Below are 14,355 nucleotides of genomic sequence, written 5' to 3'. Positions count from 1 at the left end.
AGCTTTACTCATAATTGCCAAAATTTGGGAGCCGAAGATGACTTCAGCAGACGAATGGATAAATAAATTGTGGTATGTTTAGATAATGCAGTATTTTTCAGTGCCAAAAAGAAATGAGCTACAAAGCCTTAAAAAAAATGGAGGATATGGAGGAAATTTAAATGCATATTATTAAGTGAAAGAAGACAATCTGAAAGACTACACACTGTATGATTCCAGAAGTATATAACATTCTGGAAAAGGCAAAACTATCAAGACAGTAAAATGATCAGTGGTTGGGGGGAAGAAGGGAGGGAAGGATGAATAGGCTGAGCCCAGAGGGCTTTTAGGGTAGTGAAACTCTTTTGTATGATACTCTAATAATGGATACATGTCATTATACATTTGTCAAAACCCATAATATGTACAACACCAAGAATGAACACTAATATAAACTATGGACTTCAGATGATAATGATGTGTCCACGTAGGTTCATTGATTATAACAAATGCACTTCTGTGGTCTAGGATGTCGATACTGGGGAGACTGTGCGTGTGTGGGGACTGAGGGTATTTGGGAACTCTTGGTCCTTTTTCTGCTCAATTTTGTTGTGAATCTAAAACTCCCTTAAAAAACTAAAGCTTATTAATTTAAAAAAAGTCCTAACAGTTATTTTTGTGGAACTTGACCAGCTAATCATAAAATTTATATAAAAATGCAAGGAGAAAACAAAGTTGAAGGATTTGCTTGACCAGGAATCAAGACTTACAAAAAAGCTATACCAACTCAAGTAGGTTGGTCTTGCTAGAAGTAAGTAAACTGATGAGCAGAAGAGAGAAATTAGACATAGAGGTGGTAGTGCAGGGCAGTGAGGCAAAGATGGTCTTTTCAGTAAATGTTTTTAAGACAATTTTAGGTATCCACATGGAAAAACATTTAAATTGGATCTTTAAATCACAACACACCAAAAATCCAGTGCTTTACAAAACCACATGTGAAATATAAAACAGTAAGGCATTTAGAAGTAATGTAGGAGAATATCTTCATAATCTGATGATGAAAATATTTCTTAAATAAGGCATGAGAAACATTAATAATAAGGCAGGGGTGCCTGGATGGCTCCATCAGTTAATTGTTGAACTCTGATATCATCTCATGGTCCTGTTGTCAGGAATCGAGTGCTGCATCAGGCTCTGTGCTGAGGGGAGCCTGCTTGGGATTCTCTGTCTCCCTCTCCCTCTGCCGCTGCCTCACTTGTGCGTACTCTCTCTCTCTCTCTCTCAAATAAATGGATAAACTTAAAAAAAGAAGAATAAGATAATATTTATATAAGGTACTTAGTCAAAATCAGGAGTGCCTGGGTGACTCAGTTGGTTAAGCTTTCAGCTTCTGCTCAGGTCATGATCTCACATTTCCTGAGTTCCAGCCCTATGTGGGGCTCTGTGCTGACAGCTCAGAACCTGGAGGCTGCTTCAGATTCTATGTCTCCCTCTCTCTCTATGCCTCCCCGCTCATACTCTGTGTCTGTCTCTCTCTAAGTAAATGAACATTAAAAAATTAAAAAAAAAAAAAGAATTGTCAAAATCATGGAGATAGAAAGCAGAATGGTAGTTGCCAGTGGCTGAGGGGTAGGGAGGAAAGGGGGCTATTGTTTAATGAGTATAGATTTTATCAGATGAAACAACTTATGGAAATGGCTGGTGGTGATGATTGCACAACTTATGAATGGATTTAATACCACTGAGCTGTACACTTAAATAGTTACAATGGTAAATATTATGTTATTTATTTTACCACAATTTAAAAATTGAAAAAAAATCAAGGGAAAAATTTAGCAGCACAATAAATGCATAATTAACAATGCCCTTTAGTATTCTATGAATATCCAGTGGGGTATTTTATCTTCATGAGACTTGGAGTAAAATATTAATGAAACTACATAAAAATACTTTATAAAAACCAATTAAAATATCACTTTGGGCCCTCCCAAAAGCAAATATATTGATGTATTAGACTACAATAGAATATTTACTTATTAGTTAAAATGTCTTCTCCTGTTCTGTGGTTAGCCTTTTTTAACAGTTAATAGTTTATTTTGCTAAACAGTTTTGTTATTACATGTACTCTTCTGTATGTGTATTATTTCACAATTTAAAACAGCATTTTAATTTTTTTAATTTATTTTTTTAAATTTATATCCAAGTTAGTTAGCATATAGTGCAATAATGATTTCAGGAATGGATTCCTTAATGCCTCTTACCCATTTAGCCCATCCCCCCTCCCAAAACCCCTCCAGTAACTCTCTGTTTGTTCTCCATATTTAAGAGTCTCTTATGTTTTTGTCCCCCTCCCTATTTTTATGTTATTTTTGCTTCCCTTCCCTTATGTTCATCTGTTTTGTATCTTAAAGCCCTCATATGAGTGAAGTTATATGATATTTGTCTTTCTCCGACTGACTACTTTCGCTTAGCATAATACCCTCCAGTTCCACCCACACAGTTGCAAATGGCAAGATTTCATTCTTTTTGATTGCCGAGTAATACTCCATTGTATATATACACACCACACTTCTTTATCCATTCATCCATCGATGGACATTTGTGCTCTTTCCATACTTTGGCTATTGTTGATGGTGCTGCTATAAACATTGGGGTGCATGTGCCCTCTCAAAACAGCATACCTGTATCCCTTGGATAAATACCCAGTAGTGCAATTGCTGGGTTGTAGGGTAGTTCTATTTTTAATTTTTTGAGGAACCTCCATACTGTTTTCCAGAGTCACTGCACCAGTTTGCATTCCCACCAGCAGTGCAAAAGAGATCCTCTTTCTCCGCATCCTCGTCAACATCTGTTGTTGCCTGAGTTGTTAATGTAAAACAGCATTTTTAAAGAGAGGATTTTAAATTCAATACAAATAAGCATCAAGATGGCAACTAAAAAGAAGTAATTGATAGATAATTCCACCCCAAGAAGACAAACTAAGGGCTGCTTCACAGGCCAAACCCAATGGGGCTGGCAAAGAGGGGTATCTCAGTCAGTCACTTTTAGGGTCTTTTAACTTTCAGAGCTCCCTCTCTCTCAGGAATCCTGTGTCCTTATGACCCCCTGGCTTGCAAAACCCCTCACTCTGGGGATGCTGCCACCACGACATAACCAATGATTATTTAGTAATTTCTCAAACATTTTTCCTTCAGTCTTCACAATAGTCTTCACAGCCCCTGAGGCTGGTCTTCTTATTAGGGCCATTTGTCATCTATGTTCTTTTAGTATATCTGTGACCTCTAATAATGTTCTCAGCACTGACCGTCAAGAAAGAGATAGGATGAGAGGGTAACCATGAACAAGTCCAGCTAGGGAAATGGTTTTAGATATTTCTTTTTATGCTTTGGAAACTATTTATAAGAGAATCTTCTTCATTTTCCAGAGACAGCTTAGTTCCTAGACAACAAAAAGAAGTGACACTATGCACACTAGGATGTAAACATAGAGCCATTCATTATCTCTGAAGAGGGTACAGGCAAAAAATATAAAGAAAATTGAGGATGACTGAAAGAATATTTAATGGAGCCACATTTGAGTCTAACATCTCTAACATTGTTCTCAGTATCAACAGGAAAAAAATAGAGTGGGGCAGTTTATTATATCTAATTAGTAATTGTAATAGATTATGGAAAAGCGTGACATGGAAATCATGAGGCATAATGAGGCTTATGTTTATTTTATATTGTTCTTACTATGTTGTTAGGTTATGGAGGAAAGCAAACAGTGTTGGAGGGATTTTTCCAACCCCCACGTATCTCTAATCTGTGAAGTAGATGGCGCCAGTGCCTTTCCCATATCCCTAGATAGTTCAGGATTCTCAGGTGATTTCCATCTGCCAGTATCTGCATCTCTATGCCTACAATCTCTTTTCCTTGGAACTGCAGAAAAGTGTGCTGCCTACTTGCATGGCAGACCAGAGGAGCAAAGAATTAACATGCCCTCCCTTGGCCCCCAACAGAAAAATCCCTCAATCAGTGACTCTGAAAAATTGTATATAAACACCCCAGCCCCTTGTCCTTTTGGGTAGAATAATTCTAAACTGTGTGTTGTACATTTCTTGAGGTGTGCTTGGAAGGTAGAGTCCCAGTATGCACCATGGTAGCTGGCTTCATGACACTTCAGGCTTTTTTCCCTTCCCTGTATCACCAAGCCACTTCACACCAGTATTCTCTGCACCTCTCAGATAAGCTACCTGGATCTGAATCCTTTGTCTCAGGTGGGAACCAAACTAAGACACCTTAAATATGGACTCTCCTATAGAACATCTCTTGGTATCCCAGTCATAAAGAGAATACTGGGGGAATCAATTCAGAGTCTAAGTCAGCATACTATTTCTTATTTTTCAAATTACTTGGAAATTATCTCACCTAGATGTACTTTATTGCTTAGTAGTAATAGTGAAGGGGCTGGCAATTAGGTGGAGTACATGCTGTGGAGGAAAGTCCAGAAAAAAATCATTCTTGAGCAAAGGGAACATCTAAAGAACATTCTGGATTGCCCACATATAGGGATGATAATAAAATATTTAACAACTGGTACAGTATGGTCCTTCACCAATCATAAAAGATGGACTGTATGCTGCATGGCTGCCATACTAGATGACCATTGGCTCTGCCCAGTGAAACACAAGGGACCTGGTTCTGCCTTGGTCAGATCTTTAGACTGGGTTGAGAGGTTGTTGGGCAGAATGGTTTACTTGGCTTTCTCCGGGTACACTGGAATGTAGGTGGGTTTAATTTTTATTCCTCCTCAGAAAGAGAAATAACGAGTAGAAACTTTTATCAAATATTCCCAAAGGAAGCTAAAGGCCAAGCAGGAGCCATGTTGCAGGGACTTTGAGGGATTTACACTCCAACATTATTATTTGTGTCCTCTCCTGAGTATGTAAGGAAAGCCACAAACTGCACCAAGTTTCATTCTAGAGAACTCTTTTCCATCATGGATTGTTTGTGCAAGACCAAAGAGCAAAGTAGCCAAGGCATAGGTATGTAGATGCCCCAAGATAAGCCCGTCAGAGCCTCTCTCCTGGGACTATGAAAGTGAAGCAAAATGATGAAAGGATGGGAGAGAAAGTCTCTGGAGTCTATTTATGTAGGGAGAGTGCTAATCTATTCATGCAGTGGGAATGCTATCAACTATGGTCAACTGGTTCCTGCTGCCCAGAGTTGCCTGGTTTCTGTTCATGTCCTTGACCTTGTTGTTTCTGGGAGCCTTTTGATGTCCTTCTCATAATGGCCATTCATTCCTTAAATTTTCCAGAATTGGTTACTTTTGCTTAAAACTAAAGAACCATAACTCAGTCAGGTCCTATATGCTTATCTTCAGTCATGTTTTGTGGGAAGTGGACTTGTTCAACAAGGGTGTGGCAGGAGTTACTGAAATAAGAAGCCAGTCCCTGGATCTTCAGCAAATAAGAGGAAGAAGACAAAGAAGCTTGATGTGAGTCAGGGATGTGGAGTATATCACTTTCAGATCAGCTTTACCACAGTCAGCTCTCAGTTACTTGTGAAGCTAGAATTCCATCTCTAGCTTCTCCATTGTCCCACAGGTTGACTGGCTTATGAGTAGGCATATCTCACAATCACACCCTGGTGGCTTAGACAGATACTTGGAGAAAGACAAAAGCTCAGGTCAGGCTCTCTTGTTAACAATTCCAGTAAAACAAGGGTCAGTTTATCCCATTGAAATCATGGGATAAAATAAGGCCTCACTGGAATATGAAGATGTCAGTCACCATGATATTCACACTTAAAATAATTATGCATACATCTATGTGCGTTTCATGGGAACTGTACTATGAACTGGGTGGGTTTCCTTTTCTTTTTTTTTTTAATTTTTTTAATGTTTATTCATTTTTGAGACAGAGAGAGACAGAGCATGAATGGGGGAAGGTCAGAGAGAGAGGGAGACACAGAATCTGAAACAGGCTCCAGGCTCTGAGCTGTCAGCACAGAGCCCGACCCAAGGCTCGAACTCATGGATGGCGAGATCATGACCTGAGCCAAAGTCGGACGCCCAACCGACTGAGCCACCCAGGCGCCCCTCCTTTTCTTTTTTAATGCTATTTGCATTAAGAAAACTGAGATATGAATTTTCTGTCATAATTGCAGCTATTTCTTTGCCAGTGTTGGGTATAACGCATCCATTTCAAACTCTCAAAGGGGGGCCATCTGAATACCTGCGAACTCAGCCCACCCATAGAGCTTTGCCTAGAAGCCATGTCTTTTATAGAATTTAGCTCGGGCGAGAAGATCATTGACCAAGTCATTGTCTATGTCCACTGGGGTTGCAATAGCATCAATTCCTGACTTAAAGGCCGAGAGACCACCTGAAATGAAACAGAAGTTCAGAATGAAACATTAACTTTCAGCAGAAATCAGCTTTGAGCATTCCCAGGATGTAAGCCCCCTAGGTAAATCTTCCAAAGCACGCATTCCCAGATCCTTCCCTTTTCCTCCCCTCCTAAAAGGATCAACTACCCCAAGAATCTCTGGGAAAATTCCAGATTGCTTTCCTTCTCTCTCCTTTTAAAAGTCCTTTGTATTTCTTGCTACAAAAGTCGTATTTGCTTCTTATAGAGTCCAGGTCTGGCAAAAGTATATCCTCAGCAAATCAGTCTGAGAATGCTTATAACATTCTCTCAGCCATTAAATATCTTACTCATTTTTAAAAAATTACTTATTCACTCACTTTTTTAGGCATTCAGTTAATGTTTTTAAGCACCTACTATGTGCCAGGATGGGTGCCACACTGAGTTCAGGGTGCACAACGGTATCCAAGACATAATCATTTCTATGTAGGGATATGTGTGTGTAGGTGTATTTTACCCAAGAATTTTGATCTTCAATAGCTACTTATGTGTTTAACATAATTATGCTCTGCTCTGATATATAGAGGAAAAGCTCCCTGGTCCTGATCCCTGATTTCAAGGAAAAAGAAATTGTTTGTTCTAAATTAAGGATGTTAAAGGAGGAGAGAGGTATATACATACCATGAGTCCATAGAAGGTAGAGTTAATAGGAATTGGTGTGGTTGGATGTGAAGACAGAAAGAACCAGAGAACCTAAGAAAACAATCTGTTTTTCTGGCTGGAATGACTAGACATATTTTGACACCTTTCAGAGATAGAAAATACAGAAGAAAGAGCAAGTTTATAGTGGGAAGCTAGTGACTTAATTCAGTCTGGAAGATGCTGAACTTGAGGAGATCTCTGATCAACCAAGCAGAAATCTCCACTTGGACATGTCATGGTACCTAAAGCCCTGATGTCACTGAGAATGCTCACAGAGTAAAAATTTGTTCAAACAATTCATAAAGAGGTTAACAGTTTCTTTCATCAAGAAAAAAAACTATCAGAGGGAGGTAAACATATTCTTTTAAACTATGGCATTAATACTCAAGACATCACTCAGTGGCTCAGTAACCAAGGAGAGAGGTAATGAGAATGCCAACGTCTGGCAGAAGAGGAAATGGAAGTTGGGAAGGAAGACCACTCAAAGTAACTCAGTGGTTTGGAGAAAACTAGTACAGTCATCCGGCAGCTCCTCCTATGCCCACTGTTGACCCCATGAGAATGCCCTCAGGGAGGCCCAGGGCACATCTGGTCTTCAGGGGTCTCACTCACTGAACTTTTTAACAAAGCTCCACAAATATGGCCTACCTTTGAGGTGTTGAGCCACACTCCACGTGGGGAACTTTTTCTGGATTGCCTTTATTTTGTCTGTTAGAATCCCAACAGCCTGCAATAGGTGTTCTTTGCTGTCCCAGGTACCAACAGGGTGATGAATTTTTTTATCAAGCTAGAAAAATCAGATAATAATGTCAGCATCTAGATGAAACAATGCATTTTTCTGCTATTCCTGATTTCTCTTCCTTGTATTCAAGTACACAGACAGTGGCCTCGGCCCCCTTACTTTATCTCCACAGAATCAATTCTATAGTCCTTTTTCTCACGAAAAGAGAGTCGGAGAAACAAAGTATGATTTAGGAGATATGAATGTGGCATAGTTTTAGTTAAGCTCTCAAATAGAAATAAATATATGAAAAAGTTGTTTCAAAACAAATAATTAGCACTCAATGTCTAGATACTTGCAGTCAAAAATAAAAATTTGTTTCTAACTGGGACAGCTAAAGTCTGGGTTTCTACAGACAATTTAAAATAAAGACTGGAAGCAAACATCCAAATAATTTGGATTGTCTTCTCCAATTTGCTTAAAAAAACAAGTTCGTTCAAATAGAGCTTAATTATAGTGTTTTGATCTACGTGGATGAAATTTACTACTTTATGAACCCCAAATGGACACCTTTAATAGTACCCTTTATAAGATTTTCTCAATTAAGTGTATTACATTTTATTAGTTGCAAACTATAATTATAAAACTCATTAAATACTTTTTCTGAAGACAGCCAATAACTGATAAATCTTTAATGAAATAACCAAAGATAAGTTAGAGAAATACAGAAGTGCAAATGATGCTGAAGCACCAGGGTGTTTTGAAGACTGGAAGTACTGCAAATGAGTATCCAGATTGGATTGAGCTTCCAAAAGGAAGGATAAAGTGGGACTGACTGAAAATTTCCTTGCCAGGTACCTGCATCAAGCCAAATCTAAGTCCTCTGTGGTCCCAGCCATCTTGCAGGACTGCTCCACCATGGCTTTCTCTGGAGATGATGGCTGCAATGAGAGCAGGGTCCACACAATGCCTCAGCCCAACTTCTTTGATCAGAATCTGGTAAGGCTTTAAGGCCCTCAAATCCATCTCAGCAAACATTTCAGAACCACGGATCCCTAAGTCAATAGAAAATAAACTGTTTACTCCAGAAGAAAACCCACTTTCAAAGTTTAGTAAGTTAGTCACGGCGCCTGACCACATCTTGGAACTATTCTAGGACATTTTCTGATCTCTAATTGCATAAACCTTGAAAGGTTCACAACCACTGGCAGATACCACTTCTGCTCTCTTTCTTGATCTTCTGCTACCCGCCACATTGGTGCATTGGGAAGACTCTTGAACTAGAAGTCAGCCAGCCTAAATTTGAGTCTGGTTCTGCCACTACCTAGTTCCAGACCCATGGGAAGTCTCTTCTTGCTGAGCCTCAGTTTTCAGATCTATAAATCGGGGGAGGTAGGATTAGATTGACCTTGTTGTTGCTTCCAGTACTGATTTTCTAATACTGGGATAACATGAAGAAGACTTTGGAACAGGATTCTCAAAAGACAAGATGTACAGAGAGCAAGAGGCGTGCTTAAAATGCTCATGCTGTAACATGAAGTAAAAACCAACAAAAAAAACGTAAAACAAAGCCAGAATGTAATATTTTATGTAAACAGTCATTTCAATATGTAGAAATAAACCCATTAAGACAAAGTTTGGAAAGAATAGGGGGAAAATGAAAAGAAACAGATTGTTAGGTTGGTGAGGATTCTGCTTTCTTCTAATTTTTAATTTTGGTATCATTGTTGTAACAGTGATTATACCTTTTTAAAATTAAGCTACTTCCTAAAAATGAATCTGAAAATGATGAAAATGGGAAAGCCAAATGTTTGCTTTGCTTTTCACTTACCACAGTTAATCAACCTGGTTATATCACAAGAAGCACCAGAGGTCTCCATGGTCATGATATCACCGTAGCAGCCGTGGTACAGGCGGGGATGCAGGTGAGGGCTCATTGACTGAGTGAAAGGGTATGAGCCCCTAGAAGTGCCTGGTGGATAGAATGATAATTCACATGAAGCCTGTGAGAAATATCACTCGAGTTGCTATAATTAGCATTACTAAACCAAAGGGGAAGCCATAGATTTACTCCTCCCCAAGTCCCTCGCAAGACCCTTAGGATGGTTCATTAGACAAAACAGAATAGAAGATTCCTCCTTCCCACTTTACCAGAACCTTAAAAAAAATTTTTTTTTAAGTAGTCTTCACACCCAACATAATCTGGAGATCAAGAGTTACATGCTCTACCGACTGAGCCACCAGGCATCCCCCCCCAAATTTTTAATAAAGCACTTAATTCCAAACATTGTAGAAAGTATTATGAAAATCAAATTTTTATAGGTCTCAAAAACATTTGCTGTAATCTTGATCAGAATTAAAATTGCTGCTAGAGGGGAGTCTGTTTGGCTCAGTCAGATAAGCCTCCGACTTCAGGTCGGGTCATGACCGCACAGTTTGTGAGTTCCAGCCGCACATTGGGCTCTGGGCTGACAGCTCAGAGTCTGGAGCCTGCTTTGAATTCTGTGTCTCCCTTTCTCTCTGCCCCTACCCCGCTCATACTTTGTCTCTCTCTCAAAAAAAAAAAATTAAAAATTTTTAAATAAATACAATTGATACACTAGAGTTTTAAGCAGGAACTTTGAGAGAAATGTTAAGACGCTTCTGACACAAATACTTCTGGGATATAAGCACTTATATTAACAACTGCTTTTGTTTAGGAATATAAGAAAGAAGGGCAAAAATACCATGTAAGATAAAAAAGAAGGATGCCATTACCTTAAAATATCCATTTTATATCATGTTTCTACAAATTTGAGTGTCTAAGTATAATTAGTAACCTTGGAAATAAAATTTAACTTACCATAAAAATTTAAGTTAAATTCATTCTTATTTTTTATTTTATCATTATGAAGTGACTTTCTGTCCAAGTCTATTTGCTAAAGGAGATAAAGAGCTTTTCTGTAAGTTGGAAAGTTTGTTCTAATAATTCCTAAGATTGTTGACTAATATCTTAAGACTACATATATTTGTTGTAAGAAATTATGTTTGTTAAAACACTTGATGTAAAAAATTATGTTGGGGCACCTGGGTGGCTGAGTCAGTTAAGCGTTCAACTCCTGATTTCAGCTCGAGTCATGATCTCACAGTTTGTGAGTTCAAGCCCCACGTCAGGCTCTCCCTCTCTCCCCCGCCCCCACCCCTGTACCCTTCCCCTGCTTGCTCTAGCTTCCTCTCTCTCTCAAAAATAAATAAATAAACTTTAAAAAAAAACACTGCTGTTTCATTTAGTATTGTAAATGGTGTTTTTAAATAGGACCATTCACCACAGTTAATCTGGTTCTGATTAACTTGACAGTATAAAGAGACTCTCTTAGAATTAGGCACATAACCAATGGAACTCTTCCTTAAAAATATTTATTTTAAAAGGAAAACAAAGCAACTCTAAAGATTAACTTGTTTAAAAAGCAAAACTCAGGGCACCTGGGAGGCTCAGTTGGTTGAGCATCCCACTTTCTCTCAGGTCATGTGATCTCCAGGTTAGTGAGTCCGAGCCCTGCATTGGGCTCTGTGCTGACAGCTCAGAGCCTGGAGCCTGCTTCAGATTCTGTGTCTCCCTCTATCTCTGCCCCTACCCTGCTCATACTCTGTCTCTCTCTCAAAAATAATAAATAAATAATTTTTTAAAAAAATAAAAAATAAAAAGCAAAACTCATCTAAACAAATAAAAATACAGGCACAATCTACTCTCTCCTATCTACAAACAGGCAAAAAAAACCAAAAGTTTGTAAATGGACAAGGAAGTCAGACAGTGCAACTATCAAGTAAACTCAGAATAGTAAGAAAGCCTATTTAGATAATAAAAGCAGCAGAAACTAGCAAAGCTTTTCAAAGCAGTGTGGATTTCCATGTGATGGCAAAGAGCAGGAACCATCACATTGGCACTCTCCATGGCCCTCGGTATACCTTGTGCCTACAATATGTGTAGGAAATATACATGAATGAATGAATGAATGAGTAGATTTCCATGACATAGATTATATGTAAGATAGAGGCATGGAAGCTGTGAGTGAGGGTGCAGACTGACAACATATATCCAGAATCTAACCACTTCTCACTACCTCTGGTACCACCACCAGGGTCCAAATCACCATTGCTAATCTTGATTATTGTAATAGCCTCCTAACTGACCTCCCTCCTCCACCCTTACAGTCTAATCCCCAGAAGCCAGAGTAGTCTATGGAAACATGCCTGGAATCATATCAGTCTTCTCTCTTAGCCTTCCAATAGCTTTCCAATCATTCAATTCTGGCTTCCAAGCCCTACTTGATCTGGACTGAACCAGAACTTGATCTCTACTTGTACCAGAACTGGTTCTTACACATTATAGACACATACTAAAACATTTACAGGTGAAATGTTTTGATGTTTTGGGTTGCTTTAAAATATTTCAACCTCCCCATCACCAAAAAAAAATTTTTTTTTTGTAGAGATGAGGGATAAATAAAAATAAGAATACAAAGTGTTGAAAACCATAGATGCTTGATGGGAGTTAATTATGCTATTCCCTCCCCCATTTTATATGTTTGAAACATTCTACAACAAACTTTTTAAAATTACCTTATTAAAGAGCCTTTTTTCCTACTTACATTAAAAAGGCAACATACTCATGCCTCATTCCTTGTCACCCACTACCTTACATTATTTTATTTATATCACGTATCACCATCTGACATGTCTTCCTTCCTTTCTTCTTTCATTTCTTCCTCTCTTTTTTCTGTCTGTTTCTCTCACTAGAACATTTTTTTTCTACTATATCTTCCTCAGCACCTAGAACAATGCCTGACATAAAGTGGACATTCAGTAAATATTTGTGAATAGATACATGAATGGATGGATGGATAGATGGATGGATGAGAAGTAAAGGAATTATCTGTATCAAGTGTCCATATGTCAAAAGTTTCCATTTCTTTCCACTAGAGAGCCAGCCTTTGCCATGCTCGATATGTGGCTCAAAGGCCACAAGTATCAAAGTGATCTGTATGCTTATTAAAAATGCATATCTATGGCCTCCTCATACTAGGTCTATTGAGCCAGTTTTTAGGTTTAAGGTCAAAGAATCTCCACTTTAACCAGGATTCCCAACAGATTCATGCATACCAAAGTTTGATTTAAGGGGATTATAATATGACCATGGACTTTACGCTACTTGTATTGACATCGTAAACACATAGGCCCTTCTTAATTATAGTCACCTTTCAGTTAAACATAGTATAGTAGCTTATAATTAGTCTACTAGCTATGTAACTCTGCTATCACCTGGGAATTAAAGAAGGAATAAAAATTCTAAACTATGTTCCCCTGCCTTTGACCATATAAATAATTGGAAATCATCACTTTTCTGTAGTCTTACTTTTTCAAATTTAGAATTAAACATTTTAGAAACACTTTCTTCTCAATCTTCACTCTATTCATAAAGACAATTTGGACATTGTTTACAATGTCTTTTTATTTTTCTTAAGCCAAAATTTCAATTTTTTTCTTTTTCAAAGTCCCTCACCATCTCACCAGCCTAACTTTTTAGCCTTCCCTTCAGAAATCCTTACTTCTGTTCTTGTCACACTGATCTGTTTATTGCATCCCAAATACTTTTCATCCATTTCTGCTTTTCTGTACTAAAGTCACTCTATCCATTCAGTGACTCCTTTCTTCTTTTATCAAAATACAAAACGTTCCTCAAGTATCACATCCCCTAGGAAAGCCTTTTGGTATCAACATCCTGACTAGATGTGAACTCTTCATCCTAAACTCCTCCAAGACTAGTGTCTTTTGTGTCTATATTCATTTAACTCTTATTTACTGCTTGGTATTGATAATTTTATCTTCATATGCCTTGCCTCCTAAGGCACTGTTCCATAAATTCTCACTGAGATCACCTTCACCTGCTTGGCAAGCAGAATACACTCTTGATTATAGATATAAGCAGTTGATTGATGGCCAGGCTGATTAGGAGTGCCCACCCCTCCATTGCATGTAATCATTGCCTTTTCTGATTCATGACTGTGCTGCATATTTTTGTGGACACCCTGAAAACAATACTAAATGTCAATCAGTGACTTACCAATGAGAGCAACAAGTCCCCAAAACAGGATAGAGGATAGCATGGTGGTGAATCTTATCCTGCAGCACCTGTTATGATTTGAAAGAGAAACTGGCTAATTTTAAAACTTGAAAGGTTCCTAAAGGAAACTTGTTTTGATTTTAAAAAGTTTAGAGTCATTTATAATATAATACCTTTTCACCAGTTCCAAGATAGTATTCTCATAGGCTCAGAATTATGGTTCACTGAATCACTCTCTTATCTAAGTATAACCTCCCAACTCTTTTTAATCCAACTTCATATTGACATGAGTCTATGAATATCTTACATATGTTACACACACACACACACACACACTCCCATCCCATCTCCAAGATTGCTTACATCATAATTTTGTTCCAATTCTTATACCAATCTCCTTAGAAAATCATAAGAAATCACGAGAAGAGCATTAGAGATCATGACTCAGAAGAGGTTAGCTGTGCTCCCTACATTCCTCCATTGACTCTATTCTTGGTGTCA

At 38.2% G+C, this 14,355-nt stretch overlaps 1 protein-coding gene across 1 annotated transcript; it reads right to left on the bottom strand.

The window, feature by feature from the left end:
- Positions 1-6,230: 6,230 nt before the first annotated feature.
- Positions 6,231-13,897, bottom strand: LYG2 (lysozyme g2). Its single transcript, XM_032592746.1, has 5 exons — positions 13,855-13,897; positions 9,586-9,726; positions 8,613-8,809; positions 7,682-7,820; positions 6,231-6,349 (listed from the first exon to the last, which is right to left on the bottom strand). The coding sequence occupies exons 1-5, from the start codon at positions 13,895-13,897 to the stop codon at positions 6,231-6,233; spliced, it is 639 nt and encodes a 212-aa protein (XP_032448637.1).
- Positions 13,898-14,355: the final 458 nt, after the last annotated feature.

Source organism: Lynx canadensis, chromosome A3 (assembly GCF_007474595.2).
Source record: "Lynx canadensis isolate LIC74 chromosome A3, mLynCan4.pri.v2, whole genome shotgun sequence".
Classification (NCBI taxonomy): Eukaryota; Metazoa; Chordata; class Mammalia; order Carnivora; family Felidae; genus Lynx; species Lynx canadensis.
The sequence above is the reverse complement of the archived record's forward strand: the minus strand, read 5'-3'. Positions and strand labels throughout refer to the sequence as shown.

Excerpts from the sequence above, each read along its gene's own strand:
- LYG2 (XM_032592746.1), bottom strand. The coding sequence starts at position 13,897 with ATGCTATCCTCTATCCTGTTTTGGGGACTTGTTGCTCTCATTG. Across the intron at positions 9,727-13,854 it reads GGGACTTGTTGCTCTCATTG|GCACTTCTAGGGGCTCATAC; the intron begins GTAAGTCACTGA and ends TCTATCCACCAG. Across the intron at positions 7,821-8,612 it reads TTAGATTTGGCTTGATGCAG|CTTGATAAAAAAATTCATCA; the intron begins GTACCTGGCAAG and ends TGATTTTTCTAG.